General features: G+C 43.4%; 1 protein-coding gene across 1 annotated transcript; it reads right to left on the reverse strand.

Moving 5' to 3' along the window:
- On the reverse strand, positions 1-27,815 carry LOC135525971 (chloride intracellular channel protein 4). Its single transcript, XM_064953958.1, has 6 exons — positions 27,392-27,815; positions 7,986-8,095; positions 5,000-5,125; positions 4,729-4,835; positions 3,458-3,639; positions 1-1,889 (listed from the first exon to the last, which is right to left on the reverse strand). Exons 1-6 carry the CDS (start codon positions 27,458-27,460, stop codon positions 1,725-1,727), a joined length of 759 nt encoding a protein of 252 aa, XP_064810030.1. The 5' UTR covers positions 27,461-27,815; the 3' UTR covers positions 1-1,724.

Below are 27,815 nucleotides of genomic sequence, written 5' to 3' on the forward strand. Positions count from 1 at the left end.
TGCCAATAATAGGTTTATTTCAATAATGTCAATATTGTTAAAAAAAAAAAAAAAAAAGCCATGACATAGCCTGGATCTTTTCTTCTGAAATTGACATACACATGTCGTAATTGCAGTGATTTTTGAAAACCGTCTAAGCAAGAGAAAACAAATAAGGCCAGAGGAGATGTCTTCTAGTACTAAAACCCAAGCAGGTAGAAAAGGCTTACACACCCCCCCAATTCAAACCAACCAATTAATGTATACAATTTACACATTGAACTCTGAATAATCAAAACAAATATTTACAAATCCTCTTATCAAATTTGTATTACAACAAATGTCTGAAAGGATAGCAAAACAAGGGGAGAAAAACAAGACATTTTTGCTTTATCCACACTAAAGCATTTTGAAACTATGACAGAATACACTCACTACCGTTGAAAGCATTCTAAATAATGAGAAATTTAAATCCTAAATGACAGTCATAACATTACCGGTCTCCTCTCCCCGATGCCTATCGTCATAAATATCTTTAGTGTCACCTTTTCTGATGGCTGATTGGGGCTCTTCTGTATGCGATAGGAGAACGATGACGAGTGTTTGTTACTTCACTAGTTTAGATAACAGGAGTCATTCAATCCACAGTGAGACCCGAATAAAATGTCCCCTTTTCGGTGGCTGAAGTGTAATAGAAAACTACCACTGCTGCCAGCACAACACAAGCTAAAGATTTCCCTTCGTACTGTACAGCAGAGAGCGAAAAAAACATGTTCATTTTGGGCAAATTGAGCATTACTGCCAAGAGTGTCAGTGTCTATATGGAGCAGTGATATGAGGCAATGCAGTGATGAAGGACAGTTTTTTATTCCCATACAAGTCTAAAAATGGTTGGGTTTGTTTGCTACATAGTATCTAATATTTCACGCATCTTAAGTTCCCTTGTTCTGAGCTGAAAACATCTAATCTAGGGACCTGGCACATCTGAGCCGACTGTAGACTGAGCTCAGGTAGCATAAGTGTCATGGATGTTTGCACCCATGTGTCCACATACAAGGTTATGGAGTAAATCGTATCAGAACGTGGACAACAGGTAGCCTTACCTGTATTATAGTTATACCAATTGACTCAAGCAACGCAACAGTAAAATGAAGCATATCGCGCTGATATGTCAACTGTGGTTTGGCCTAGTGTCTAATGCAGTACATGCAGGGACACCTGCCCTCATTTACTCTCTAGAGCCAAAAACACTGAAGCTTTCAACACTGTTTAAACCAACTCCTTAGCCAACACACAAAATCAGTCTTGTAATGGTTACTTTCATAGCAAGCATGAAATGCAAATCAATATTGAACAGACAACAGAAAAAAAAACGCTTGTGACCATATTCCCTTGTGGAAACAGAGGGTCAGCCGGAAGGCCACTTTATAGTGTGTATCGATGGCCCTCCAAAACTGATAAGCTCGGATACACACTAGCCGGCATCCAATCTGGCAGGTAGCACGACCAACTCACCAGTCAGACGCCTCGAAACAATCATCATAACAGAAAGAAAACAAAAAAGCAATAACCAACGGACCTTTGAGATTCATGTACTCAAGAAATCTTCCAAAAAATAAGGGAACGGAAGGACCAGATATTTATGCATTAGGTTTGTTTTAAATGAGCGAAGGAAAGGTAGTTCATAGTTCTTTCTCGTGTCTGAACAGACCAGTCCCAGTGCTGGGGGGGGGGGTGGAGTAGCCCTATTTCACCAGCCTCTTGGCCACGTCTTGGTAGGCGATCTCAATCTCTTTGTCACTGGGGCAGGTGTTGGTGAACTCCTCGCGCGTATAGACATTCTGCAGGTACTGCCAGATGCCCGTCATGTCCTTGGGAATGTCAAAGCCTCTGTACTTCTTGGTCACCACCTGTGGATGGAGGTGGACATTGATGAAGTGAGTTAGTCTCAGAACAAACATCTGGAGAATGTGTCCCTCTACAGGCCAAGAGTGGTACAACATGACTTGGTCGCAGAATGGCATATGCTACCAAGATACCCATACATAAGATGTTTTGCAAACAGCAGCATTCCAGCATTGGGCTACCTTATCAGCAAAGGTAGCTTTGATAAGTGATCACTATAATAGTCAGTCAGGCTCACTTGGGGAATAACGGCGCCGGAGGAGATGGCTGCCGTTTGACGGGCTCCTGACCAATTCTGTAGGTAAGCATTTCACAGTAAGGTTTACACAGGCTGTATTCGGCGCATGTGACAAAAAATAATAGATTTGGGCTGACGATGTGGCAGCATGTATGACAGCAGTGCAGTATTTTGAACAGTCTCTAGTTATCACACTTTCTTCCCTCCATCCCATTCATTTCCCATATATGGATTTTACCCTATGACAAACAATGTCAGTAGCCTATACAAGGGTTTCCCAAAGTCATGTCTTGCCCGTGGTGACACGTGGTCTGCAGTTGTGAGGCCGGTTGGACGTACTGCCAAATTCTCTAAAACAACATTGGAGGCAGCTTATCTAATCGAATCCCCGAGCTGACAAGGTACAAATCTGTCGTTCTGCCCCTGAACAGGCAGTTAACCCACTGTTCCTAGGCCGTCATTGAAAATAAGAATTTGTTCTTAACTGACTTGCCTAGTAAAATAAATAAATCAATCTAAGCGAAATTAACATACATTCTCTGGCAACAGCTCTCAGCGCTCTCACACACACCCCTGGGTCATTTGGTTATATATCCTACATCACTATGAACTTAAGATATTGGGCATACTACAACAATATTTAATGCAGGCGTGGTCATGATCCAACGAGACCCTATTGAATTGTTTGGTGGCCATATTGGAAAAATACTTCTGTGTGATTTATTTTTTAAACTATTTTAGCAGTGTGTGTGTGAAATGTGGTGCCTTTATCACCAAAGTTACAATACAAAAACATAACTGCCCCACTACATGGAATTCTATGGCTAAGCTTCAATTATTCTGTCAGTGGCATAACATGGGTGATTTTTAAATAGTTTTGGCTGTGGCTTTCAAAGTTGGTTATATTTCCAGAATCACTTGTCAAACAATGTATCAGGATTTCCTTTTTAAAGCAATGCATACTTGTAATTCTAGAGGTCAAAGGTCAAAGTTCTGTTGACCTGAACATTCAGAAAAATTGTTCTGATGAATAGTTGTGAATCAAAACTTTCCAATTACACATGGTTAAAAAGGGTACACGTAACCAACAACTTCAGTAATAAAGAAAAACTAATGGGAAAGGAGGGAAGAAAGTGATAACCGGAGAAAGCTCCACTTCTCGCAACGACTACCAGACATTTTCCAACTCTAGGACCATAGCCCTTCAAAGAACTCACTATGAGACATTGTAACCCCAAGTGAGCCCAAAGGCCCAAATTTGGGGGTCTGGCTCATGGACTACATGGACTCTGCTAATGTGTGTAGAATATCCTGTTTTGATACCCTCAGTCTCACCTTGACAATGTGCAGCTTGGGCAGGAGGTTGCAGTCAGCCAGTGTCATCTCGTCACCATCCAGGAACTTGCGAGTGGAGATTTTGATGTCCTCGATGCTGTTGTGGTCGATCTCGTCAGGCAGTGGGGAACGCAGGTACTCATCCAGCTTCTGCAAGGTCTTCAACAGCCCACGCTCCAGACCTACAGCACAAAAAGGAACATTCATCATCTCTCATTACACTATCGCAACAACTGTCAACTGCATTATAGAATTCACAAACCAGCCTGCCTGCATTGTGTTGAATATTCTGGACCCCTTCCCAAACAGACACTACAGGAAACACACAGCAGAGGGCAGCATTTCATAGCAAGATGGCAGAACTAGAGCTGCAGTGCATAAGTACTTTCACAGACATTCCTCACTGACAGTTTTTAGCATTTTCTTTGAGACCCCTAATAAGGCATGGTCCACTCAGCCAACATAGATAGCAGGAGTTGGACTCTGGTTTATTGAGCAAATTCTACTGATTTCATTTGATTGTAGAGTATGTAGCCAGTTAGAGAGAGTGTGACGAGGCATGCGTTTTACATTTTAAAGTCTTATAAACAGAGCATGCTTATCATTCAGATAGGACTGTCAGCAGTAGTGTTGACATAGCCCAGAAGGAATTCAAAGCCAACCATCACGATGGGTCAATATTACAGCAGGGTGGAGAATAGAAACCATACCATCCAAGATACAGTATCAGTTCATGTCCTTTTGGTATGTCATAAAACAGATTAACATAGCATACAGACAGAGAAACACGAGCCAATATGACCGAGGCATAGCTACAGTATACCGTCACCTGGTGTCGTGTCCAAATCATGTCTTCCCATGGTCACAACACAATATAATAGGGAAGAGAGGTGCTTTGAGCTCACGTCCATCTCTCTCGGTTGTTTTTACCAGGCTGTTTGGCTGTTTCTTTTTTTTTTTTAAGAGAGCCCAGCCAGGTGACATGGGGGACAGGGGAAGGAATGGGCCTGGGGACAGAGGCCACCCCAGAGAACATAAGCCCTGTGTTCCCGTGTCAGACCCCCACTCTCCCCCAGTCACCAATCACCTCAGGCTACCATTATCGCTTAGCAACCACAGAACTCTTCCTGCACCACCAGTGTAACTCCATTTCTAAGTATTGCTTCTTCACTGACTTCTGAGTAGTAACCTGGAACTACATCTATCTATCTATCTATCCATCTATCCATCCATCCATCCATCTATCTATAGTGTAGGGATGGAAAGCTCACCCTCGTTGGCATCTGGTTTGGAGTTCTTGATGAAGGCTGAGAACTTGGCAAAGATGTCCATCCCAGCTGTGTTGGACTCAGGGTGTCTGGTGCCAAGCTTGGTGAACCTACACACACACACACACACACACACACAAAACCGATGATCCACCTGGTTAGATCTGACAATCAGAGTGTATACTGTATCGTAGGTATCTACTCGTGGAGGCAGTCTGATGTGAAGTGCCTAGTGGGTGTGAAATGCTGTTGCCAACCAGACCAGACGACTCACTTGGGTGGGCTGAGGACATCCTCTAGGAACTCCTCGATCTTGTTGACGTCGGTTTTGACCTCCCCATTGAAGGTGATGAAAGGAGGGTGTGTGCCTGGGGCCAGGTTCTGGAGGTCTGCAGGCTTCCTAGGGAGCAGAGAAGAGAGGGGATTTAGTGGGCATGTCACAACGCACTGGTAAATATTCCAATCAGCCAAATGATTATCTTATACTGTGTTAAGAGATCGCCTGGCAGGTAGGAGCGTTGGGCCAGTAACCGAAAGATTGCTCAGATCGAATCCTAGAGGTAAAAATCGGTCATTCTGCCCCTGAGCAAGGCAATTAGCCCACTGTTCCCCAGGGGCCAATGATGTGGATGTCGATTAAGGCAACTGATTCAGAGGGGTTGGGTTAAATGTGGTAGACACATTTCAGTTGAATGCATACAGTTGTACAACTGACAAGGTATCCCCCTTTCCCTCTCCTTGATGTTGTTGAAATGTCTGTCTTGTTTGTACAGATGACTTCACTGCAAAACCAACTTTCCCCTAGGGATAATAAAGTTCTATACTCAAACTGAGCCATCACAGATTACTCACTAATCTATTATTTTATATCCCTATAATCCATCTAGTCAATCTACTCTTTAAAATCATCAACAATCATTAAAGCGTTATTCTGTGTCTCCCAGGGCCCAGTTCTATTGCAGATCAGTGGAGGGGGCTGTTGCCAACAGACATGACACAAATCCCTGTCCCATGCTAGACTGTTCCAGACCACTCTGGCCTTCCACAGTCCTCCCCCTCACACACCCTGGGTTGGACTTTATTTTCAACAGGGTCATGTTTCCCCTTTTCCATTCTTCTGTCCAGTGATTTTTGGGGGTTTTGTTCCAGATGTCTCTGGGAGGTGAGATGATGAACACACAGAACATAATGAGTGAGTGATGAATGACCAATCAACAGCACGTAGCCGAGTCATGTTCCATAATCAGCCACAAAAAAAAATACAAGTAAAAAGCAGAATTATTTTCTTTTTTGTCTGCTCGTTAGTCATCAGGGTTGTCATGTCAGAGCAAAATTTACCCCAAAAAAGTGAGGCGCAAATTAACTTTGATGCAGAGAACAGCCTACCACTAATCTAGCCATAGAGACCGCGTCACATACAGGCCAATGGTATGTGCAGAGAACAGCCTACCACTAATCTAGCCATAGAGACCGCGTCACATACAGGCCAATGGTATGTGCAGAGAACAGCCTACCACTAATCTAGCCATAGAGACCGCGTCACATGCAGGCCAATGGTATGTGCAGAGAACAGCCTACCACTAATCTAGCCATAGAGACCGCGTCACATACAGGCCAATGGTATGTGCAGAGAACAGCCTACCACTAATCTAGCCATAGAGACCGCGTCACATACAGGCCAATGGTATGTGCAGAGAACAGCCTACCACTAATCTAGCCATAGAGACCGCGTCACATACAGGCCAATGGTATGTGCAGAGAACAGTGGTTACGGTCTCCCTACAAGGGGAGCTGTGAAACAGACTCGTAAGACCAACTAGTCACAGGGGCACCAAAACAGGAAGTGACCTCAATCCTTTGGCATGAGCACAGGAAGCACCCTCACCCCATGGCAACATTAAGGAACAGTGGGAGGGGGTAAGTGTACTCTCAAAAAGAAAACTAAAATGTTACTCAAATTCAGCCAAAAGGGCTTTTTGAACAGTTTCCCAAAGCAAGGTCATAACATTAAAGGTTAGAAAATGTACCGTCCTCGAGTTCCATACAGCGATAAAACAGGATTAAATACATTTGTGCAATACTTTGCCTCGTTCTGTCTGGAGCGTGAACACACTCCACACTGTCTGACTGGAGCGTGAACACACTACTCTGTGGAAAAAGTGAAGCCTTTATCAGTCATTTTTTTTTAAAAGGTCAAAACAGTATGTGGTCAGAACTGAACAAAGACATGTTTGACAAAAGAGGGGAAAACAGACACTTAAGTGGGCGGACATCCTCCACTGCCTTTTACAAGACCTCTGGAAGCTCGTCTCGTCATACACACCCTCACACAGTTATAGATACATATGCAAATACATTCACAGATAGCCAAATACAACTTCCCTGTGCTTCCAAATGTAAAAAAGAGAAGGTTGCTCTGTGTACTACCCAGTCTTGTTTTGTTTCAAACTCTAGATTACCCACAGGACCAACCCTGGCAGAGGTAGCAGTGTTTGAGATTTCTCAGGAGAAGAGATGCTAAGCGATGCATACGTATCTGCATGGCTGAGCTATACCCTCTACAACACTTCAGAGCCTCCTGTATACTATACTGTCAGTCAATGATTTAAAAAGGCCCATGGAAATCAAGTCCATTACTATATCTGAAAATAATCACACGTACTGTATGGCAAGAAGAGGAAAAACAAAATCAGGAAGTGTTCAGGTGATGCATTGAGGAATATAATGGTTGGGCAAGGAGCTGCCAGGCAGCCTTCTACAGAACATGGACAAGAACTTTTACTGCACTTTCAGCCAAGACTAGATAGACTTCAAATGACTTTGGGAGGGGTAGCCAATCCTTTTAGATTCTGCTTTGATTTTTGACAATTTACCCCCAAATCTAGGCAGGAAGTGAGCACAACCTCAAAACAGCCTCTCCAGAATGCAGCTTGTTTATTTTCCAGATTTCTCCAGGTTGGGAAAGGTCATGGGAAAAACAAATAAGCCGTAAGGGTGGTGAAAATGTTTGAGGTGGGGTTGGATCAGAGTGTTAGTGGAGAGCCCAGAAAAGCTCAGAGAGACAGAGAGACAGAGAGACAGAGAGACAGAGAGACAGAGAGACAGAGAGACAGAGAGACAGAGAGACAGAATTCCCCTGGCTCTCCAGGAGCAGAGGAAGTGTAGAAGGCTGACCCTTTCTGGGGGAAAGGAGCTAGCTAGCGTGACGGTGTAGTGAGCGAGAAGGCTAGTGTAACGTGGTGGTGTGCATTCTCCCTCACCTCTTCAGGTCCACTGTGGTGACGTTGAAGACCACTCCCTTTAGCCACAGGATCATGAAGAGTCTCTGTGAGAACGGACAGTTCCCGATGCTCTCGCCATCACTTCCCGCCTGTGTGTGTGTGTGTGTGTGTGTGTGTGTGTGTGTGTGTGTGTGTGTGTGTGAGTGAGTGAGTGAGTGAGTGAGTGAGTGAGTGAGTTCGGGAAGAAGGTCAGATTACATCAGCATTATTTACAGATAATGGATGACATTGCGTTTGTATGATAGGCTCTTGTAAAACCAAATAAAATGCACGAGGCTTAATTGAGTAGAAAAGTGGTTCTCAAACTTGACCCACAACCCCCCCCCCCCAGCACAGGCCTATTTAGAGCAGAAATGTATTCTACCACACAGTTGAGACTAGCTCCCTGACACCCAGAGAGCAGGCTGACCTTTGTCTCAAACACTTTAGCACACTTCCACAGCAGCCTCCATTCTTCCACACTGGCAGTCAGCCAAGTGGAACACAAACCCCAGATGTGACTGAGACGGAGCAGGACAGCGTTCTTGCGTTTCATTAGAACATGTATTTGAGTGGGAGGGGAAGGAGGATGTCTGGCACTGGTTAATCAGCCTGCTTGTCCTTCACATATTTTGAGTTGTAAAACAACATTTAGTTCTTAGAAGAACTGTTATCAGACCATCTCTGGACATGGGAGGGGGGAACAAGGAACTGCCCACTAGTAGAGATCCACCACCACCCAGGGGATTTTCCCTTCCTCAAATAGATCTGTTACTTTTACCTCCACTGTATGACAAACTACTACTGTGCATTGGAATAATGTACACACAGACCTCCAGTCCAAGCAGTAAAAAGGAGCCAGTGAGGAGAATATACTAAACCCTCCACTGGCAGACAGTGTCCTATAAAACACAGAGATATCTCCAACTACCACTGCTAGCAAACACCCACTTCCCCCTCCTCAAGTGGTTCTATATCAATAGGGCTCTTCAGTACAGGCAAGTGCCAGTATCCAGCGAGTGAGTGGGGTAATAGATGTGGGAGAGAAGAAGATACTGGATGCCAACAAAGGAGTTTAATGCAACTAACGTCTCCTCATGCAATATGTTACACGTGTACAGTAATTACTAAATTAGGAAATTGGGCAAGACTTTATTTGGATAGTTTGTAGCGCGTCTACAGATGGACTATCAGAGTAACATTTTAACTAACCGTAACCTTTATCCTTACCCCAAACGTAACACTTAGCCTAACCCTTATTCTAAACCGCAACAAGCAGTTGCTTATCAACAGATTGCCTATCCAAGTGTAACTGGAAAGTGAAATTAAAATAGTCATGAGTAAAGACCTTGTGTAAGCAAACATAGTATAGCTAGAAAGGTTTTTAGCCTTCGATTTCACTCTAGTAAATAGAGTATTTTCAGTTAATGCCCGCTCATTCCAAGTTTGTGCTTGGATTTCTGGCATAGACAGCGATACCATACTACTCACATCATCTTGCTACTCTCACTATTGATCGCTCTACAACTGTATTCTGACATCAGTCCAACTTCATTATGTTTTTTCCTCTGAAGTGGATCAACTCAAGCAGTCTTCCACATGGTCCGAATCTTCCCCCTTCCCAGATTTACACAACTGGTTATGTAGTGCTCCATACAGACAGCGAGCGCAGAGGAAGGCCATTCTCAGAGCCAGTTCATTCTGAAGAATGCCCAGTATTCATCCATTCAGAAGGGTAGGGACGAAAGGTATTTCTTCCCTCTCCAACTGTAACAAGTCTTCACTAAACTGAATGGTTGCACATTCCCTCTTGGATCCAGTGTACATTTCAGCCACTTTGTATCTGTCGATATCCTCTCGCCTATTTCTCTCTTGTGCCCTCTCTCCCTCTGACCAGCGCAGAGGGTATCTTGAGGAAAACTCCTCTCAGATTCAGCCCCATTCCAACATCAAAGACACGCATACACTAATTAAAAATAGCATACCACAGACTTGAGTTACGGACTGGCGGACCTGTGCCAAGATCGGGCTTTCTGGAACATGAACAAAATCATATTACTTCACATGGATCTAACGTCCCCCTCCACCACTAGAAATATGTCCAACATTATTATTTATTTTTTTTTAAACGTAGCCAAAAATCTAAAATGTTACATTTTTGGCCTAAAGTTATGCTATGAATGAACAGGGGACTTTCCATACTGTTCCAGGCAGTGTGTCCAGCTAGCAGCGCCCTGCTGATTCACTCCCTCTTTGCTGTGGATGTCCGGTGTGTTCTCTGTTTGATCTGCCTGCTGCTAGAGGCTGGAGTTGCTGTTCTGTTCTTCAATTATCTCAAAAAAGGTTGAATTCGATCACAGCCTTTGTTCAATGTCCCCTCCTTTTCATTCCATTACTGTCCTGTGTATGAAAGGTTTGCTATCAAATCATCGTATTGCTCAGAGAGATGAGTTCTTGTTGGTTAATGTGTCAGGGGTAGGAATGACAGTATGACATGGTGACTGTTCCCATGATGATGGAGGACAGACTCACATGACAAGCAGCCCATAATAAAAGAGGTGATTATCATGTCAGAAGTTTCCATGTGAAGAGCATCTCTGAGAATAAAATGCTAAGTAGACATACGACATGGATTTCAGCCATGTTCAGAATACAGCCATGTTCTTTTCCCCCGATCATCAATCTACACACAATACCCTATAATGACAAAGAAAACAGGTTTAGAAATGTTTGCTAATTTATTAAAAATAAAACAAATATTACACTCACATATGTATTCAGACCCTTTACTCAGTACTTTGTTGAAGAACCTTTGGCAGCTATTACAGCATCAGATTTGATTGGGTATGACGCTACAAGCTCGGCACACCTGTATTTGGGGAGTTTCTCCCATTCTTCTCTGCAGATCCTCTCAAGCTCTGTCAGGTTGGATGGGGAGCGTTGCTGCACAGCAATTTTCATGTCTCTCCAGAGATGTTCGATCGGGCTCTGGCTGGGCAACTCAAGGACATTCAGAGACTTGTCCCGAACCCACTCCTGTGTTGTCTTGGCTATGTACTTATGGGTTGTTGTTCTGTTGTATGGGTGAACCTCTGGCCCCAGTCTGAGGTCCTGAGCCCTCTGGAGCAGGTTTTCATCAAGAATCTCTCTGTCCCTGCCGTTGAAAAACATCCCCACAGCATGAGGCTGCCACCACGCTTCACCGTAGGGATGGCGCCAGGTTTCCTCCCAACGTGACACTTGGCATTCAGGCCAAAGAGTTCAATCTTGGTTTCATCAGACCAGAGAATCTTGTTTCTTAGGGGTTTAGAGTCTTTAGGTGCCTTTTGGCATACTCCAAGCGGGTTGTCATGTGCCTTTTACTGAGGAGGGGCTTCGGTCTGTCCACTCCACCATAAAGGCCTGATTGGTGGAATGCTGCAGATATAGTTGTCCTTCTGAAAGGTTCTCCCACAGAGGAACTCTGGAGCTCTGTCAGAGTGACCATCGGGTTCTTGGTCACCTCCCTGACCAAGGCCCTTTGTCCCCGATTGCTCTAGGAAGAGTATTGGTGGTTCTAAACTTCTTACATTTAAGACTGATGGAGGCCACGGTGTTCTTGGAGACCTTCAATGCTGCAGGCATTTTTTGGTACCCTTCCCCAGATCTGTGCCTCGACACAATCCTGTCTCAGGGGCTTTACAATTGCTTTGACCTCGTGGCTTGGTTTTTCCTCTGACTGTGGGACCTAATATTGACAGGTGTGCCTTTCCAAATCATGTCCAATCAATTGAATTTACCACAGGTGGACTCCAATCAAGTTGTTCAAACATCAAGGATGATCAACGGAAACACGATGCACCTGAGCTCAATTTCCAGTCTAATAGCAAAGGGTCTGAATACTTATGTAAATAGGTATCTGTTTAAACATTTTAATACTTGTCGCTTTGTCATTATGGGGTATTGTGTGTTGATTGCTGAGGAAATGTTTATTTAATTTTAGAATACGGCTGTGACGTAACAAAATGTGGAAAAAGTCAAGGGGTCTGAATACTTTCTGAATGCACTGTATGAATGGAGTGAGCAGTAGCTTTGGGGGTGACCTCAAGCAAAGCCAGTGCTCAGATAGTAGAACAGATGAGAAACTGTGGCTGGCTATCAGTCAGAACAAGACAGGGATCTTCTCCACTGGAGGCTGCTGTAAAGAAGACGTCAAAAACAGGCCTCGTCTGATCTTCCAGGTACATATCAGAGCTGCAGAGAGCCAAGCCCTAGTCTGCTACTGCCACAGACTCCCTGCAGCCCTGCCTTCTCTGAGATGGAGGTTGGGAGGAAGAGAGAAATGGTAGAGAATGAGGGAAGACAGAAATAGACTGGTGGAATTAGCATAAATCTAGTTAAGGAGAAAGGGAGACAAAAATAATAGATAGACCCTTTTCACCCACTCTAGGGGAAAAACAAGCAGAGCACAAGCCAACTAAGCTTTATTGGCGGGCTGCTTGGTGATCTCCTCATACCCCCCGCTCCCCATCCTGGGCCCCTCACTAGGGGCAGGGGGCAGAAACTAGTCCGGAAATGAGGATGCTTGTAGCGGTGCATTTCTGCTCTGACACAGCTGTATCTTCAACACACAAAGAAACCCTCTTAAGACACATACGAAGAAGCTGATTTACAGCGAAGTCGTGTAGATATTCACAAAGCCACAGGAAAAAACAGGACATTCAAAAAGGAAAAAAGACATTCAAATCCATAAGATAAATATATTTTTGTAAATAATAAGTAATGAGCTACAAACTTTAAAATTACAAGCCATCCGATTTTGGGCTATTTGACAGACACAGTAGCTGTGACACTAGTCGCGTCTGTTAACTGTCATAACTAAATCATGGCTTAGTTCCATCTCTGAGTGGTGTAACAGGCCCTCCAACACTGTTCTCTCTCAAGTGACCATTGCTTTAAGCAGTGTCCCAGAACCGTTGCATTCAGCATTGTGAATAGAGAGCTCCTTTTGAGGAATACCCAGCAGAAACTGTTTGTGGACGGTTCTGTGCATGTTACTGGATTTAAAAAAAAAAGACCAATAAAATTTCATGAGGTAAGAAATGATTTTGGGCCAGCACCTAATATGGTCATGAGATCACACTGATGTATGTTTATTTTCATTTCAGTTATTCAGCAGTGCTCATAATTTCACATTTTATATGTGGTAAGAAAACTGCAATCCCACAGTACTTAACTGAAAAATATTACTTAACAAGTTGGCCATCATTCACTACATGACTTAGCCTTGCACTATTCATTTATCTTATTCATTTGCAGGTTAAAATTAGTCAGGAGATGTTGATGATTGCATCATATTCCGAATCAATTGTGCCAATGTTCCTATTTGACTTACAGCAAGCAATACATGCTACTAGAACATTAGGCTTCTGATATAGAAGTACCGAGAAAACCAGATTTTTAATTGAACCTTTACTTAACTAGGCAAGTCAGTTAAGAACAAATTCTTATTTACAATGACGGCCTACCGGGGAACAGTGGGTTAACTGCCTTGTTCAGGGGCAGAACAACAGATTTTTACTTTGTTAACTCTGGGATTCGATCCAGCAACCTTTTGGTTACTGGCCCAACGCTCTAACCACTAGGATTCAACACAGAGACACAGAGTTGTCCATCCAGTGGAGAGGATGACTCATGCCGAAGTCACTGAAGGTCCAGGGAGGCCCATCAGAGCACAATGGGACCACAGTCACCCCCCTCCCTCACCCATCTACAGGAGACAAGCACAATGGGACCGCAGTCATCCCCCTCCCTCACCTATCTACAGGAGATGAGCACAATGGGACCGCAGTCATCCCCCTCCCTCACCCATCTACAGGAGACGAGCACAATGGGACCGCAGTCATCCCCCCTCCCTCTACCTGGGATCTACAGGAGACGAGCACAATGGGACCGCAGTCATCCCCCTCCCTCACCCATCTACAGGAGACGAGCACAATGGGACCGCAGTCATCCCCCTCCCTCACCCATCTACAGGAGACGAGCACAATGGGACCGCAGTCATCCCCCTCCCTCACCTATCTACAGGAGACGAGCACAATGGGACCGCAGTCATCCCCCTCCCTCACCCATCTACAGCAGACAAGCACAATGGGACCGCAGTCATCCCCTCCCCCTCACCTATCTACAGGAGATCACAATCCCAGTCATCCCCTCCCTCACCCATCTACAGGAGACAGCACAATGGGACCGCAGTCATCCCCCTCCCTCACCCATCTACAGGAGATGAGCACAATGGGACCGCAGTCATCCCCCTCCCTCACCCATCTACAGGAGATGAGCACAATGAGCACAATGGGACCGCAGTCATCCCCTCCCTCACCCATCTACAGGAGACGAGCACAATGGGACCGCAGTCATCCCCCCCTCCCTCACCTATCTACAGCAGACAAGCACAATGGGACCGCAGTCATCCCCTCCCTCACCCATCTACAGGAGATGAGCACAATGGGACCGCAGTCATCCCCCTCCCTCACCCATCTACAGGAGATGAGCACAATGGGACCGCAGTCATCCCCCTCCCTCACCCATCTACAGGAGATGAGCACAATGGGACCGCAGTCATCCCCCTCCCTCACCCATCTACAGGAGACAAGCACAGCCACGTTACCAGTGTTGCGTTGACCTCAGATCATGATATCACGTTCACCCTCATGGAGCTACTTCTATAATGACCATCTTGAGGCATGTCAAGTCTGATGACACTGTAGGTTTTAAGCGTCAGGATGTTGTAATACACTGGCTACTCAGCATTTTAACTGGCATTAAAAAAAGAAGGGTATTCTTCCTCATGTCCCATAACATTTTATGGCTAAGAACATCCCAGCAATAGAATCATGAGCTGTACCACTGCCTCCCTCGCTCACAAACACACTTTAGGGAATGTATAAAATACCAGTTTTCATTAGTGCCTTTAATAAAGATCTAACCTTTTTAAAAAGCCCTCATCATTGAGGCCAAAACTCTCCACCAGAGTGGTGGCTGATCAACGCTTCAGACCAGGACTGGTAACACGTCTATTGTTTTTCCTTTGGAGAGTTCTGCCCTGTCTGATCCAGGCCTAATTTTAGTAACATGACAGTCATGTCCTCCCCTCCACTCACAGTTAACATTCTAAATTGGGTGGGCTCGAGTTCAGGCCACACTTTTACCGAATAAGGAGCTTGGTGGGGGTCAGCCAACAAGTGTTCCGCTGCCCTCCTCTCGCCCCGTGACACAGGCGGAATGTCCTCCGGGAAGGGTCACGCCTCCCCTAGGTTGGACAAGCATGCAAACTGGGTGTGGCTGGGCTGGGATGACTGGGGCAGCTGGGACTGACTGGGCTGGCTAGAGTTGGGCTGGGCTGGGCTGGCTAGAGTTGGGCTGGGATGGCTGGCTAGAGTTGGGCTGGGATGGCTAGAGTTGGGCTGGGATGGCTAGAGTTGGGCTGGGCTGGGCTGGCTGGGATGGCTAGCGTTGCGCTGGGATGGCTAGAGTTGCGCTGGGATGGCTAGAGTTGCGCTGGGATGGCTGATGTAAGGCTGTTACTTTGAAGGGAAGGGACTGATGCTGACTTGGCTAGGGCTAGGTTTGTGGTCAGAAGGATGATGGTGGTATAGTCCGGCCCTACAGGAAAGGAAATGCATCACACCCTGGTGTGGCTCTGACTCATGTGGACGACATGGAGTGGAAACCTAACGTCTCCCAGACAGACAGGCCGACAGAGGTAGAGGACTTTAAACTTGCAACATGAAAGTTTCTTTGGGACACTAACCAAGGGGTGGAGAGGGATAAGATTTAGCTCACGTCGAGTCATCAACAACGTGACCCATTACGCTCTCCAGGTTAAGAATAATAACATAGAAAATATAAAGTCAGGTATGAATTTGAGTGAAACATGATTCAGGTAAAGTTGGAAGCAAATAAGACAGAAGGGAGAAAGACAGGCAGGTGTGTGCAGGAGAAGTACAGATAAAACAATTCCTGCTGATCTGTGTGGCGGTTGTTTAAAAAGTGTGTGTTCCAACACAAACTCCGCCCTGGCCAGGTCAACCTGATAGAGGCAACTTTAACACTAAATGTAGTGATTCCCTCAAAAGACTAGTGAAGTCCAGACCATTCTGAACAACCCCTTGGCTCCAGTATTGTGCTATAGGTGTTAGTTCACATGGCAGCAAAGCCATCACCATAAACCAACACCAGCCTATTTCTCATTTTACCAGTGTAAAGCAGGATGTGAAACATAAGCAGATGGGATTGAATTGGGTTACTCTGCCTGCCCTCAGGGTAGATTCATTACATCTGAGGTCCAGCACTCGAGCACCCTGTTATCCAAGTTGATGTAACAGAGCTAAATATGTCAGAAGCAATGCCCATCTGTAAACTTGATTAAAACTGATCTTTAAAAAAGTTGTATTTCTGTCCAAATTGATGCCTGCCCTATCCCAACACAACCTGAACCCCTCTATGTTCCTCCATTTTCTCACTGCCCATCCATCCTTCTACCTCATTCCTTGTCATTCAAGTAAGTATAATTTCCTGTCATTGGTCTACAGGAGAAATACCTCATTAACAGAGGGCTTCCTTAGGAGCAGAAGATTAAAAATAATAATAATAATATATCCCATTAACAGAGGGCTTCCTTTAGAATAATAATAATATATCCCATTTAGCAGACGGGCTTCCTTAGGAGCAGAAGGATTAAAACATTAAAACATCAACTTCCTAACAGGCACCAAGCCTTTCCTCTGAACAGAATGGCATGAGCACACAGCATGCTGTTCATTCACCAAGAGAGTTGTGTCCAGAACATTTAAACAAACGTGACTTTGAAACTCAACAATATATAAAACATGTATCTGGTACGACACAGTGTATAAAACATTAAGAATACCTGCTCTTTCCATGACATGACCAGGTGAATCAAGGTGAAAGCTATTATCCCTTATTAAAATAAATCAACTTTAAAATCAGTGTAGATAAAGGGGAGGAGACAGTTTAAAGAAGGATTTGTAAGCCTTGAGACATGAATTGTGTATCATTCAGAGGGTGAATGGGCAAGACAAAAGTTAAGTGCCTTTGAGCCGGGTACGGTAGGTACGCCAGGCGAGAACTGCAACACTGCTGGGTTTTCCACGTGCAACAGTTTCAAGAATGGTCCACCACCACCCAGAGGACATCCAACGAACTTGACAACTGTGGGAAGCATTGGAGTCAACATGGGGAAGCATCCTTGTGGAGGGCTTGACACCTTGTAGAGTTCATGCACTGATGAATGGAGTCTGTTCGAAGGGGGATGCAACTCAATATTAGGAAGGTGTTGCTAATGTTTTGTACACTCCGTGTATATGGTCAGGTCTCTTGAAACATCACTAATATAGTGCATTATAACAAGTGGCAACCTGCCATTCAGGTGTTTCAGCCTAGATCAATGCTTTCTGTGGTGGTGGGGCAGCCAGCAGAAAACACGTAGGTGTAGGTAATGTTCTCTAGTTGCACCATGATTATCTTTGTGTTCTGTCCCTTGAGGGGACAGTACGTCACTGCCAAGTCTAAGGGTAGACCTTGAAAATCCAAAGTCCCATGTGTGCTGCCATAGAGTTACATTAGAAGTGCCCATCCAAGAAGGCTCAAGGTCATTGGCCACAGATAAAATTAAATTTATATCTACCTTAGCTTTGATTGGACTGTCAATATCATACTTTCAAAATCTTAGCTAGCAGTCATCATGAATCAAGTCGACAATCTATTGGCAAATCCTTTTTAATCCTTGTCATATCAAGATAAAACGTATTAGTGCTCATCGGCCAAACATTACACAACAAGTTGGAAATTCAACAATGAGTGGTTTGGGTGGAATCAGTGACAAAGGCTAACTGCAAGCATTGCAAAGCGATCACTAGCCTGCTATTCAGTGAAGTGGCTGTGTGGTCCCAAATCTGGGATTAAGTGTCTCTTTTCCAGGTTTAAAAATAATAAACATTCATGCTGTCAATTAAGCATGATTTGTGCCATGAAATCAGACTTCGGTGAGTTTAAGACAATGTTTTGAACGGTCATTCAACTCGGAATTGTAAGTCGGGAACTCGGGCCTCTTTATAGAGCTACGACCTGAAGATCAATGGCGTCATCATGATTGGACCTTGTTTTTTTCAGAGTTTCCAGTTGTCTTGAAAGCACCATAAATCCAGAGAATGACAGACTTTGATGACAAAACTTGCCCACGAAGGACCATCGTGCCACCTTCTTGTTCAAGTGAGCAAAGCACAACAAGGGGAGTCCAAAAATGTCATGTATGCTGCTGCATAAATTATGTAATATGCCAGGGAGATATGTATACTGTAGCCAAGAAAGTATTACTAAGTGTATATTGTGTAGTAAGTTGTTAGTAGCCCATGTGCCTCACCCTAATAATTTGGTCTATTTACCCCTCATTTCACCTACTGTTCTGATTTGGTTGTTTTAGAAGAATGTAATCATTGAATTTTGTAAAAGCTTTCATTAATTGTCTGCTTATATGCCCCCTATGGTTCTGACTTGGTGTACAGGGAGAACACTAAGAACGAGCCATGTTCTGAATTCTGCCGCTGTACATTTCAAAAGTGCTGAACAAATATATTGACGACGTCCATCCTGGCTCGCTCATTAATGTCTTAATAGAAATTACGGATGGCCTCTTAACCACTCATCTTTCCCTTAAGCCATAGTTTGTACATCTCAATTGTCAGTAGAAACCACATATGTTTAAGCAAGTCAGCCATATCAGCTATGTTTTTTTTTAAAGGCAGTAAATGAGGCTGAATGAACTATAGCAGTGATAAGGTGTTGGGACTGCTGTTGGGGTATCTTTATGTTAGGCCCTAACAGTTTGTCACTGTTATAGTGCAATTAAAAAGTATTGTTTAGAGTTGTGGCTTTGCTGGCATGCATCCTACTTTTCATTTTTTTACCTCCCCAAGATGTACATGTTAAATAAAAAAATTTAAAAAAAAAAAAAGATTGACACTGATTAGAACTAGGGAAAAGAGGGATACCTAGTCAGTTGTACAACTGAATGCCTTCAACTCTAATGTGTCTTGCGCATTTAACCCAACCCCTCTGAATCAGAGGGCTGACCCCAATTAGCGAACTGGTCGATTGTTAAGCTGTCGGGTCGACCAATATTATTTTAGTCGAGCAATAACAAATAAAATAAATATACGCACACAGAGTGCATTCGGGAAGTATTCAGACCCCTTGACTTTTTCCACATTGTTACATTACAGCCTTATTCTAAAATTGATTAAACATTTTTTCCCGCATCATAAATCTACACACAGTAATGACAGAGAAAGTTATTTTTGACAAGTTACAAAAAAAATATCTCCACACATGCAGAGATCATCCGTTAATCTACTCTGCTCCTCAAAGACAGCAGTTGAAACAAAACAAAAGAAAAACACATTTGGACTCAAGACCAAATGGACAGATTTCCACCAGTCTAATGTCCATTGCTTGTTGGTTCTTATTATTGGTGTCCTTTAGTGGTTTCTTTAAAGAAATTCGACCATTAAGGCTTGATTTCACACAGTCTCCTCTGACCAGTTGTTGAAATGTCTGTTACTTGATCTCTGAATCATTTATCTGGCCTGCAATTTCTGAGGCTGGTAACTAATGAACTTATCCTCTGCCGCAGAGGTAACTCTTAGTCTTCCTTTCCCGTGGAGGTCCTCATGAGAGCCAGTTTCATCATAGCGCTTGATGGTTTTGCGACTGCACTTGAAGAAACTTTTTAAGTTCTTGACATTTTCTACATTGACAGACCATCATGCTTAAAGTAACGAACTGTCATTCCTCTTTGCTTATTTGAGCTGTTCATGCCATAATATGGACTTGGTCTTTAACCAAATAGGGCTATCTTCTGTATATCACCCCCACCTTGTCACAACTGATTGGCACAAACACATTAAAAAATAAATTCCACAAATAAACTTTTAAGAAGGCACCTGTTAATTGAAAGGCATTCCAGGTGACTACCTCATGAAGCTGGTTGAGAGAATGCCAAGAGTGGCTATTTGAATATAAAATATATTTTGATTTAACACTTTTTGGTTACATGATTCCATGTGTTATTTCAGTGTTAATGTCTTCACTATTATTCTACAATGTAGACAATAGTAAAAATAAAGAAAAACCCTGGAATGAGTAGGTGTTCTAAAACTTTTGACCGGTAGTGTCGTTATGTGCCCATTTGGGGATCTGATAGTATTTCTGATTGGCTTAACGCACAACCACTAATGACCTATGGAGCTTCTCAAAGTAAATGCCATCTTCACTTCAAACAGCAATCAAAGACAGTTTTTCTATCCAATGAAAACTACAAGTCTCTCAATGCATTTGAAAAATGTTCAAGCGCTCTCCCTTTCGATAACCACTCAGCGTGAAAGTGGAAAATGTCATGGACTAAAATAGGTTCCGGTACTCATTTTGGGTGCTGCTACTGTATATCACTGGCATGGGAAACTGAGGGCCCAGAATTTGTTATACAATGTTGCAAGTTTGCTAGGCAAGGTTGGGCTGGACCAAGAAGTTGATACAATGTTTCAAATTCATTGCAGACAGGCCATGTGCAGACAATGTCACTTATAGAATATACATATACACACACTTTTTAAAATAATAAAATAAAAATTTAAAAAATTTTTAAAAAAATCAGGATGTTTTCTACCTGCAGGCTGCAATGTTTTTATTTGTTTGCTTCATGTAAGCTATTTTTACATAGTTGGCAATAGAAGTTACCTAAAAAAGTGCCTATTTTTATTAACCACATGACAATGATTGAGATATGAAGACATTCTTATAATTTTGCATCTGAAAACCTTGATTGACACGCAGATCTGTAGAAATGGTAAGATAAATGGTCGTTCCACATGAGAAAGGGTGCCGACTCCTCATGTAGATTATTACCTGCAACTTCAGGAGAGTAATGGCAGAATCTGCCAAAGCCAGCAGGAGGAAAATAGTTGGCTCAGGTTAATGTTTTTCATCTTCTGGTTATCTAGATTTCTGGCGCCCTCAATGCATTTTTCATATTTCATCAAACCATAAGCTCAATGCATATAGTTGATTTTATCAAAACTTTTAAACATGGGGAGTGTCCATACGAAAAAAAATACACGTTCATATTTTTCAAAAGAACAGACAACTTTCGGTCGACAAAGAGTTACCCCCCTCATCTTGTGTTACATTGCTGTGTCCATTTGGCCGAGGCTCAGTCATAACAGTTAATAGTGAAGCATTCTCACCGCTACAGTACTGCACAACAGACCAGTTACAGACCATTAATCTTTGTCCCCCGACTCATGATGCTGACTGCAGCATAATAGTGCTTGGAGAGAATAAACTGCTATATTGATTTTACTATATAAAAAAAAAATTACATGTAAAAACGGGCTACTCAATTGCCTTTGTGCCACTCTGGGGAGAAAGAATGTGTTATACTCAAAGTAATTATGCAAACAAGTGGCAAATGGAGATTGACATGTAGAATGCTACCAGCTGAAGTCAAGTTGACACGGGTATATACACTTGTGACACAAGTTAAAGTTACTGCAGGGACACAAACAACTTATTGATGGTTAACCCAGAGCGTGTAAACTGTGGATCTTGCATTTTTAGACAATTACAACAGAAAGGCATGACTAAGCAGAGACAAAAGAGGACAGAGTTGCCAAGACATCAAGAAAAAGTCAACTAAACATATCCTGTTTTTGCCCCTGTACAAGCTGTTCCTAATAATTCTCATACCAAACTATTATTATCCTATGATGGCATATCTCACATGACATGGAGTCACACAGCCATACAGTACGAGGAGGGAAGTGTAGGAGGTGAGCAGCTCTTTTCGTGATGTCTCTCTGGCCTGAGACTGAGGGAGAAGTGTGTTGACCTTTAGGATTTTGTCCTGGGTGGACATCCCTGCAAATGGTTCTTTAAAAACCAGTGACTGGTACATAATTGGTCTCTGTCGCCATAGTTTCCATGTGATTCTCTCAGAGTAACACAAAAATACAGACGGACCCCCTTCCAGCCACGGGACATAAGAATGGATTACTTTCGATGTCTATTTGCACTGCATTCATCCATGGAAATAGAATACCTGGACTCTATGCCTTCCTCATTGGTGGGAGGTGGAGGTGGGCCTTCATCCCAGCCTTGGCACACTTGCTGGCAGAGCGACAGCATACAAACTAAAGATGAAAGCATGTCCTTTCGGAGTTCATATGTGGAGTTATCTGTATTGCTTCTTGTTCCATACAGTAATTTAGCATGATATTGGGGTGCTGGGTCATTGTGCATTAGTGTGCCTATCGATGAGCGATGCCCTAAGTCTTATGGGAATGTGGGTCATCAAGGAAAGATTACCACACTTCCTGTCCAGTGCTGGAGGGTCAAACCAAAGTGATTAGTGCATATGATGAACAGTGCAGTCTCCTAAAAGGAACTTCCTAATCACTTAGTCATTACTCTAGCACCATCTGTCACAGAAAGCCTTTCCAGTCTACAATGCCTTCACCCAGAACGTTTAGCTTGTGGGTGATTCCGCACAAAACAAGACCGTGATTTTGGCATATCATAAGTTCTAGAGTGGGATCTCTGCTAGTTTGGGTTATGTTCCAATTTGTAAGCATTTCCAACAGAGTGAATGTGTGCCTAGTATGCCAATTTCTCTGTACACAATGGTCCATAACTTGAAAACTAGCAGAGATGACACATTGGATTGTTGACATACACCCACAGAGCAGGGATGGGCAACTTGTGGCCCATGCCCCCATTTTGTAGGCCCGCCATCTGGGTTTCAACTTACTGTTGACAGTTAGAATAGAACACAAAGTGCAATTTCAAAATGTAGTTGTGTATCAGCAGTTTCTCTTGTTATGTCAGTCACTAACCACATTTCCATCAGGTTATGTGAGTAAAGTCATACCGGGAGGGAAAAAAAACAAACAGCTGTGATGGAAACAGGAAGTTTTGGTACAATTTTATAAACGCCAATGGATCATTTGTTTGTTCGACATGGGATTTTTTGTGTCTGTAAAAATAAGTATGCGAGAAATGGCAGCGGAAACACAATTAAGCGCAAATACTGATATAACCATCATATTGAAGTAAACTTAGAGTCACACAATATTACTGTATGTTGTGTGGTCCTCCCACTGCGACTCCGAAAACCATGCAGTTTATTGGGCTACAGATTGAATAAATGATGAACTTCACAGGGTGGTGAAAGTGCACAGCGATGAGCTTGATGCTCTTTTCCAATATAAATATCGACAGTCTTATTCTGGTGACATGATGAGCGATGTTTGACAAATAATCTTTCTTTTATCCATAATAATCACATCATGTAGACTAGCCTAACCGCACAGTATCTATGAGCTGTTGGCTAGAGCGCATATCGCAAATGTGCCTGCCAGAGTAAGCACATTTGCAATACAACATAACAGTTTGTGACAAAACTATTGGTAGAGTTGAAAACTGTCGCCAATTGGAAGGAAACCTAGCTACTGACAGTCTCTCAATTAGCCATGTCAGCTAACAATTTCGATAGTTAAATTAATCTAGCCAGTTATCATGGCCGAATACCGACCGGGCACGCAGGGCTTTGATTTTGTTAGTCACTCTCACTCAGATATATTAACAATGCATAAGACTTGGCAAATGGTGTAGAATTGCAGGAAACTAGCTTTAAAACTGCAAATAAGTATCTCCACCCCATGGCAAAATAGATAGAATTGCAGCACCCCTGATAAATAAAAATAATATTAAACTGTATTGCTTCTATGAGCAGACAAAAATAACCCTCTTTACTGGTGGATTTTCAAATTGTAGACTGGCACCAGACAGGCTCCAGTCGCAGGGGCTCAAGGGTTCTACAACTCACCTCTACAATCAAAACTGTTTCCACAGAAACCTTGTAAGACAACAGTACACACTGCAGCAGGGAGATTTAAAGCGGGCAATAACCTCATATCATCATCACAATCTAGGTGGGTCAGCAAGTTTCAAAAGGCACTAAAGTCTCTCCCCTCAGACGCTAGCAGGATGATGAATGGGGATCAGGAGCCACTACGCCAGTCCATGCATAGAGCACACAGAGAGCCTTATCAGCTGTTCCCAGTAGCCACCGTTTGTGTGGTGCCTATGGCAACGTGCACGCCTGCCTCATTGCCTAAGACGTCTGCCTGTGTTTAAAGCAGCAGAGCGGGAACAATGATGGACATCCTGGAGCATCAATAATGGGTGAGTTAGATGTCTGCCTCTACACAGAGCAATGGATAGGATGTAGGGAAAGAACGTGCCACATATCAAAGTCTCCCTTGCTGTGTGCACACGCTGACAGAAACAAACACTGACAATGGGGGACGATCTTGTGTACACAAGCACTACAGAGAGAGCACACATAGCACAAGAGAGGGTTGGGCTGGGAAGCGGTTGTAGCAATATATAAAGTCACCTAGGATGATGTAACTGCTCCTGTATGCAGCGAGGGATGGCTGACTGAGGTAGGTAGCTATCACCTCCCTGTTAGTGGTGCGCAGGTTGACTCATAACACGCAGTACCCCAAGGTTATGTCCTCGAAGCGCACTGGTTTAGGGTCAATCACCAAATGCTTTTGGGAAAGGGCAGATAAAGTTAATGTCTATCCACTGAAGCAAAAAGATCCATTTGCAAAAAGGACAATGTCAAAGTTCAATTCAATAAGAGAAAAGCTGCAAAATTAAGAGTTGAAAATAAAGAGATTATACAAATTCGACAGTCACGAGACAGGGACTTCAAATGGGCCAATGGCACATCAAAGGAACTGTAGCCTGACGCAGAACAGAGCCACGTGTATCTAGATCACACTGTCAACATCATAACCAGACATGATCATAATCACCATTGAAATACTGCTCAGAGGGGGGCAGTGAGTTTACATTACCAATAAAGCTTGGTTTCAAGATCAAGGCCTCGTGTAAGTTTTCAGGCCCCCAAACCCTCACCCCACCACCTCACCCTGTTTTCCCTCTCCTACTCTGCCAAACAGGCCCCCAAACCCTCACCCCACTGTGGTTCCACCACCTCACCCTGTTTTCCCTCTCCTACTCTGCCAAACAGGCCCCCAAACCCTCACCCCACTGTGGTTCCACCACCTCACCCTGTTTTCCCTCTCCTACTCTGCCAAACAGGCAGAAGAAAATAAAAAGCTTTCCGGATTACAAACAGGATTGATGGGAGTCAATAGGTGTCTCAAAATGCATACTACTGTGCTCCAAGCACCCAAATTGGAGCATGGGAGAGTCTGAATCAAAGTATGTGAGAGGGGGCACAGAGGACACTTATCAAATGTTGCTCCATTTGTACATATTTTGAAGCATGCATCGATGCAAGCTTCAACAGAAAGTATACAAAGAAATATGACGCAACCATGTAAAAATGATGCAAATTCTCTTGAAATCAACAGTGGCCATTACTTGAGCTGAAGCGAGATAAAATATACTCAGTCTTGAGAATTAAATGTTGCCTATTCACATCTCATATGTTGCCTGAGTACAATATTTTCATCTTTCTACGTTAATAAATACATGCTGTGTTAATTTTGTCATGGTTCCCTGCCAACAATACTCATTGTAGTAAGCCCATAGTAAGATAAGAGCTAACTGGCTAGCTACTACTGTTAACTAGCCAGACAGGCACAAAGAATTGTTAGTTAGCTACCCACGAAGAATGGACATTAGATAATTTGTTTTAGGTCATTTTTGCCTGTTATACTAGCTGGTTAGCTGCATTATTACTATTCACATATACAGTAGCTAGCAGATAGTTATGAAGTAAAATGTTTGCTTTTTGTACATCTTGTTAAGTCTCTATTGTTACCATTGTCATGGCTGGAATACGGTTCAGTGGTATGGGGAGATGCAGTGTGAGGTAATACAGTAGGGGGAGTGTGAGTGCTTCTCAATTAGATGTTTAATGCGTTCTCCACACCCTTGTCCTAACAAGCAAGCTAACAAGCTGGCTCCTGAGTGGCGCAGCAGTCTAAGGCACTGCGTCTCAGTGCTAGAGGCGTCACTACAGACCTTGGTTCGATCCCGGGCTGTATCACAACAGGCAGCAATCGGGAGTACCATAGGGCGATGCACATCCTTGGAGAATGCACTTGGAGCATGAAAGTGTGGAGCAGGTAGTATGCACATTGAGAAACACCCTATAAAACTTTAAGCTTTTATTCCAGGTCAGACATCAGCCTGTGATGTCCCAAACTTTCTAGTGCATAATATACCTTTTTCAATTGAGTAACTTTACAATACTGAAATGCAAGGTCAAAGAGCTAGCTATAGCTTCCTTACAGACACCATCACTACAACAAGCTGTATTTCTTCATCCCCAATACATGCCAACTAAAGGGGGGGCATCCTCATGAATAGGGAGAAAACGGAAACATTTAAGTGTGGAAGCCAAATAGTCTTTTCTGTGAAATTGCCAAGATATTGAGTCACCAATTTCTTATAAACTTCAGGGGAAAGCCTGTTTCATTGCACCACACCCCTACCATTATCAACCTAAACAGGACAAAAGGCCAGTAATTGTAAATATATTCCAACTATCTCCAATTGACATATCAAAAGTGTTTCATCCATATCCCATCTCCTTCCAAACCTTACAGATACCCCCTTTTTGACAGGCTGGAAATATTGTATTTCAAAAGGGCGGCTACATTGTTTCGACCAGCGTGCGACCACCCGGTGGCGGTGCTACACTATCGTTTCGATAGTTTATTAACCAGTGCGACATTGTAGCATACTCTATCTTTAATCTTAGCATGTATAATTCACGCTTAGTTTTACATAAAATCGAGGCACACTTAACTAGGATGGATGCTTTGTCTCCTTCTCCTCAAGATGATGGGAAGAGCACAGAGCCGCGGTATCCGCCCTAAGTCTGACAAACTCACATGGCCACACTTTGGGAGGGTCTCAAACTAACCTATACTCGAATTGTTAAAAATCGTAAAACGTTTGGGAAAACGGATCACCTACGCAATTTTAAAGACTAGTTGACTTCTGTATGCGCAGTACTTCAAGAAACAGTTTTTGAAAGCAAATGGCAACAATATAATACAACCAAATGGTACATCAATAACGACAGCACACGTATCCACTGTCCTATGCACTCCAAGAAAGAAAAGTAGCTTAGAGTCTTACTTTATACCGGTATCCCCCCCAAAAAAAACGTGCCCGACTAAATGCATTTGTTAATTTAGGCCTAATATCTACGTTAAATGTTTATTTAGACAAATACAGTCAAGAACAAACTTTTCCCAATGCGACAGACAGCCTACTGGAGAATCTATTCTGGAACGTACCTTCACAAAGAGCTCGATAACGGGCTCGTTATCCGCCTTGATTCCATTCTGGGGTACAGACAAAGACATTGTGAACTAAACTTTATCAACTTTTCCAAACGAAATCGACACCAAACGGGTATCTTCAGCCTAATCGCTCTTCTTTGCCACCCCCTTTCCACGGAGTATTCGGATAACCGATTTTCCTAGGCTGGTGGCTCGCTGCAATTCTCACACAAGAGTGGTGGGAGGAGAAAGTCAAGCACAAAGATGGCAAGAGCTGTGTGCTATTGGTGCAGCCCGTCCACAAAACTAGATGTTGCAGAACAGCTCCCTTTGACTCTTCGGTATCTCTACAGGATTTCCGTGCACAACAAATGATTGTCGTTTATCAAACTGTTGCACGCAACATAATCATTGATAAATCAGAGGCACACTATATTTC

Source organism: Oncorhynchus masou, chromosome 32 (assembly GCF_036934945.1).
Source record: "Oncorhynchus masou masou isolate Uvic2021 chromosome 32, UVic_Omas_1.1, whole genome shotgun sequence".
In the NCBI taxonomy this organism is placed as follows: Eukaryota; Metazoa; Chordata; class Actinopteri; order Salmoniformes; family Salmonidae; genus Oncorhynchus; species Oncorhynchus masou.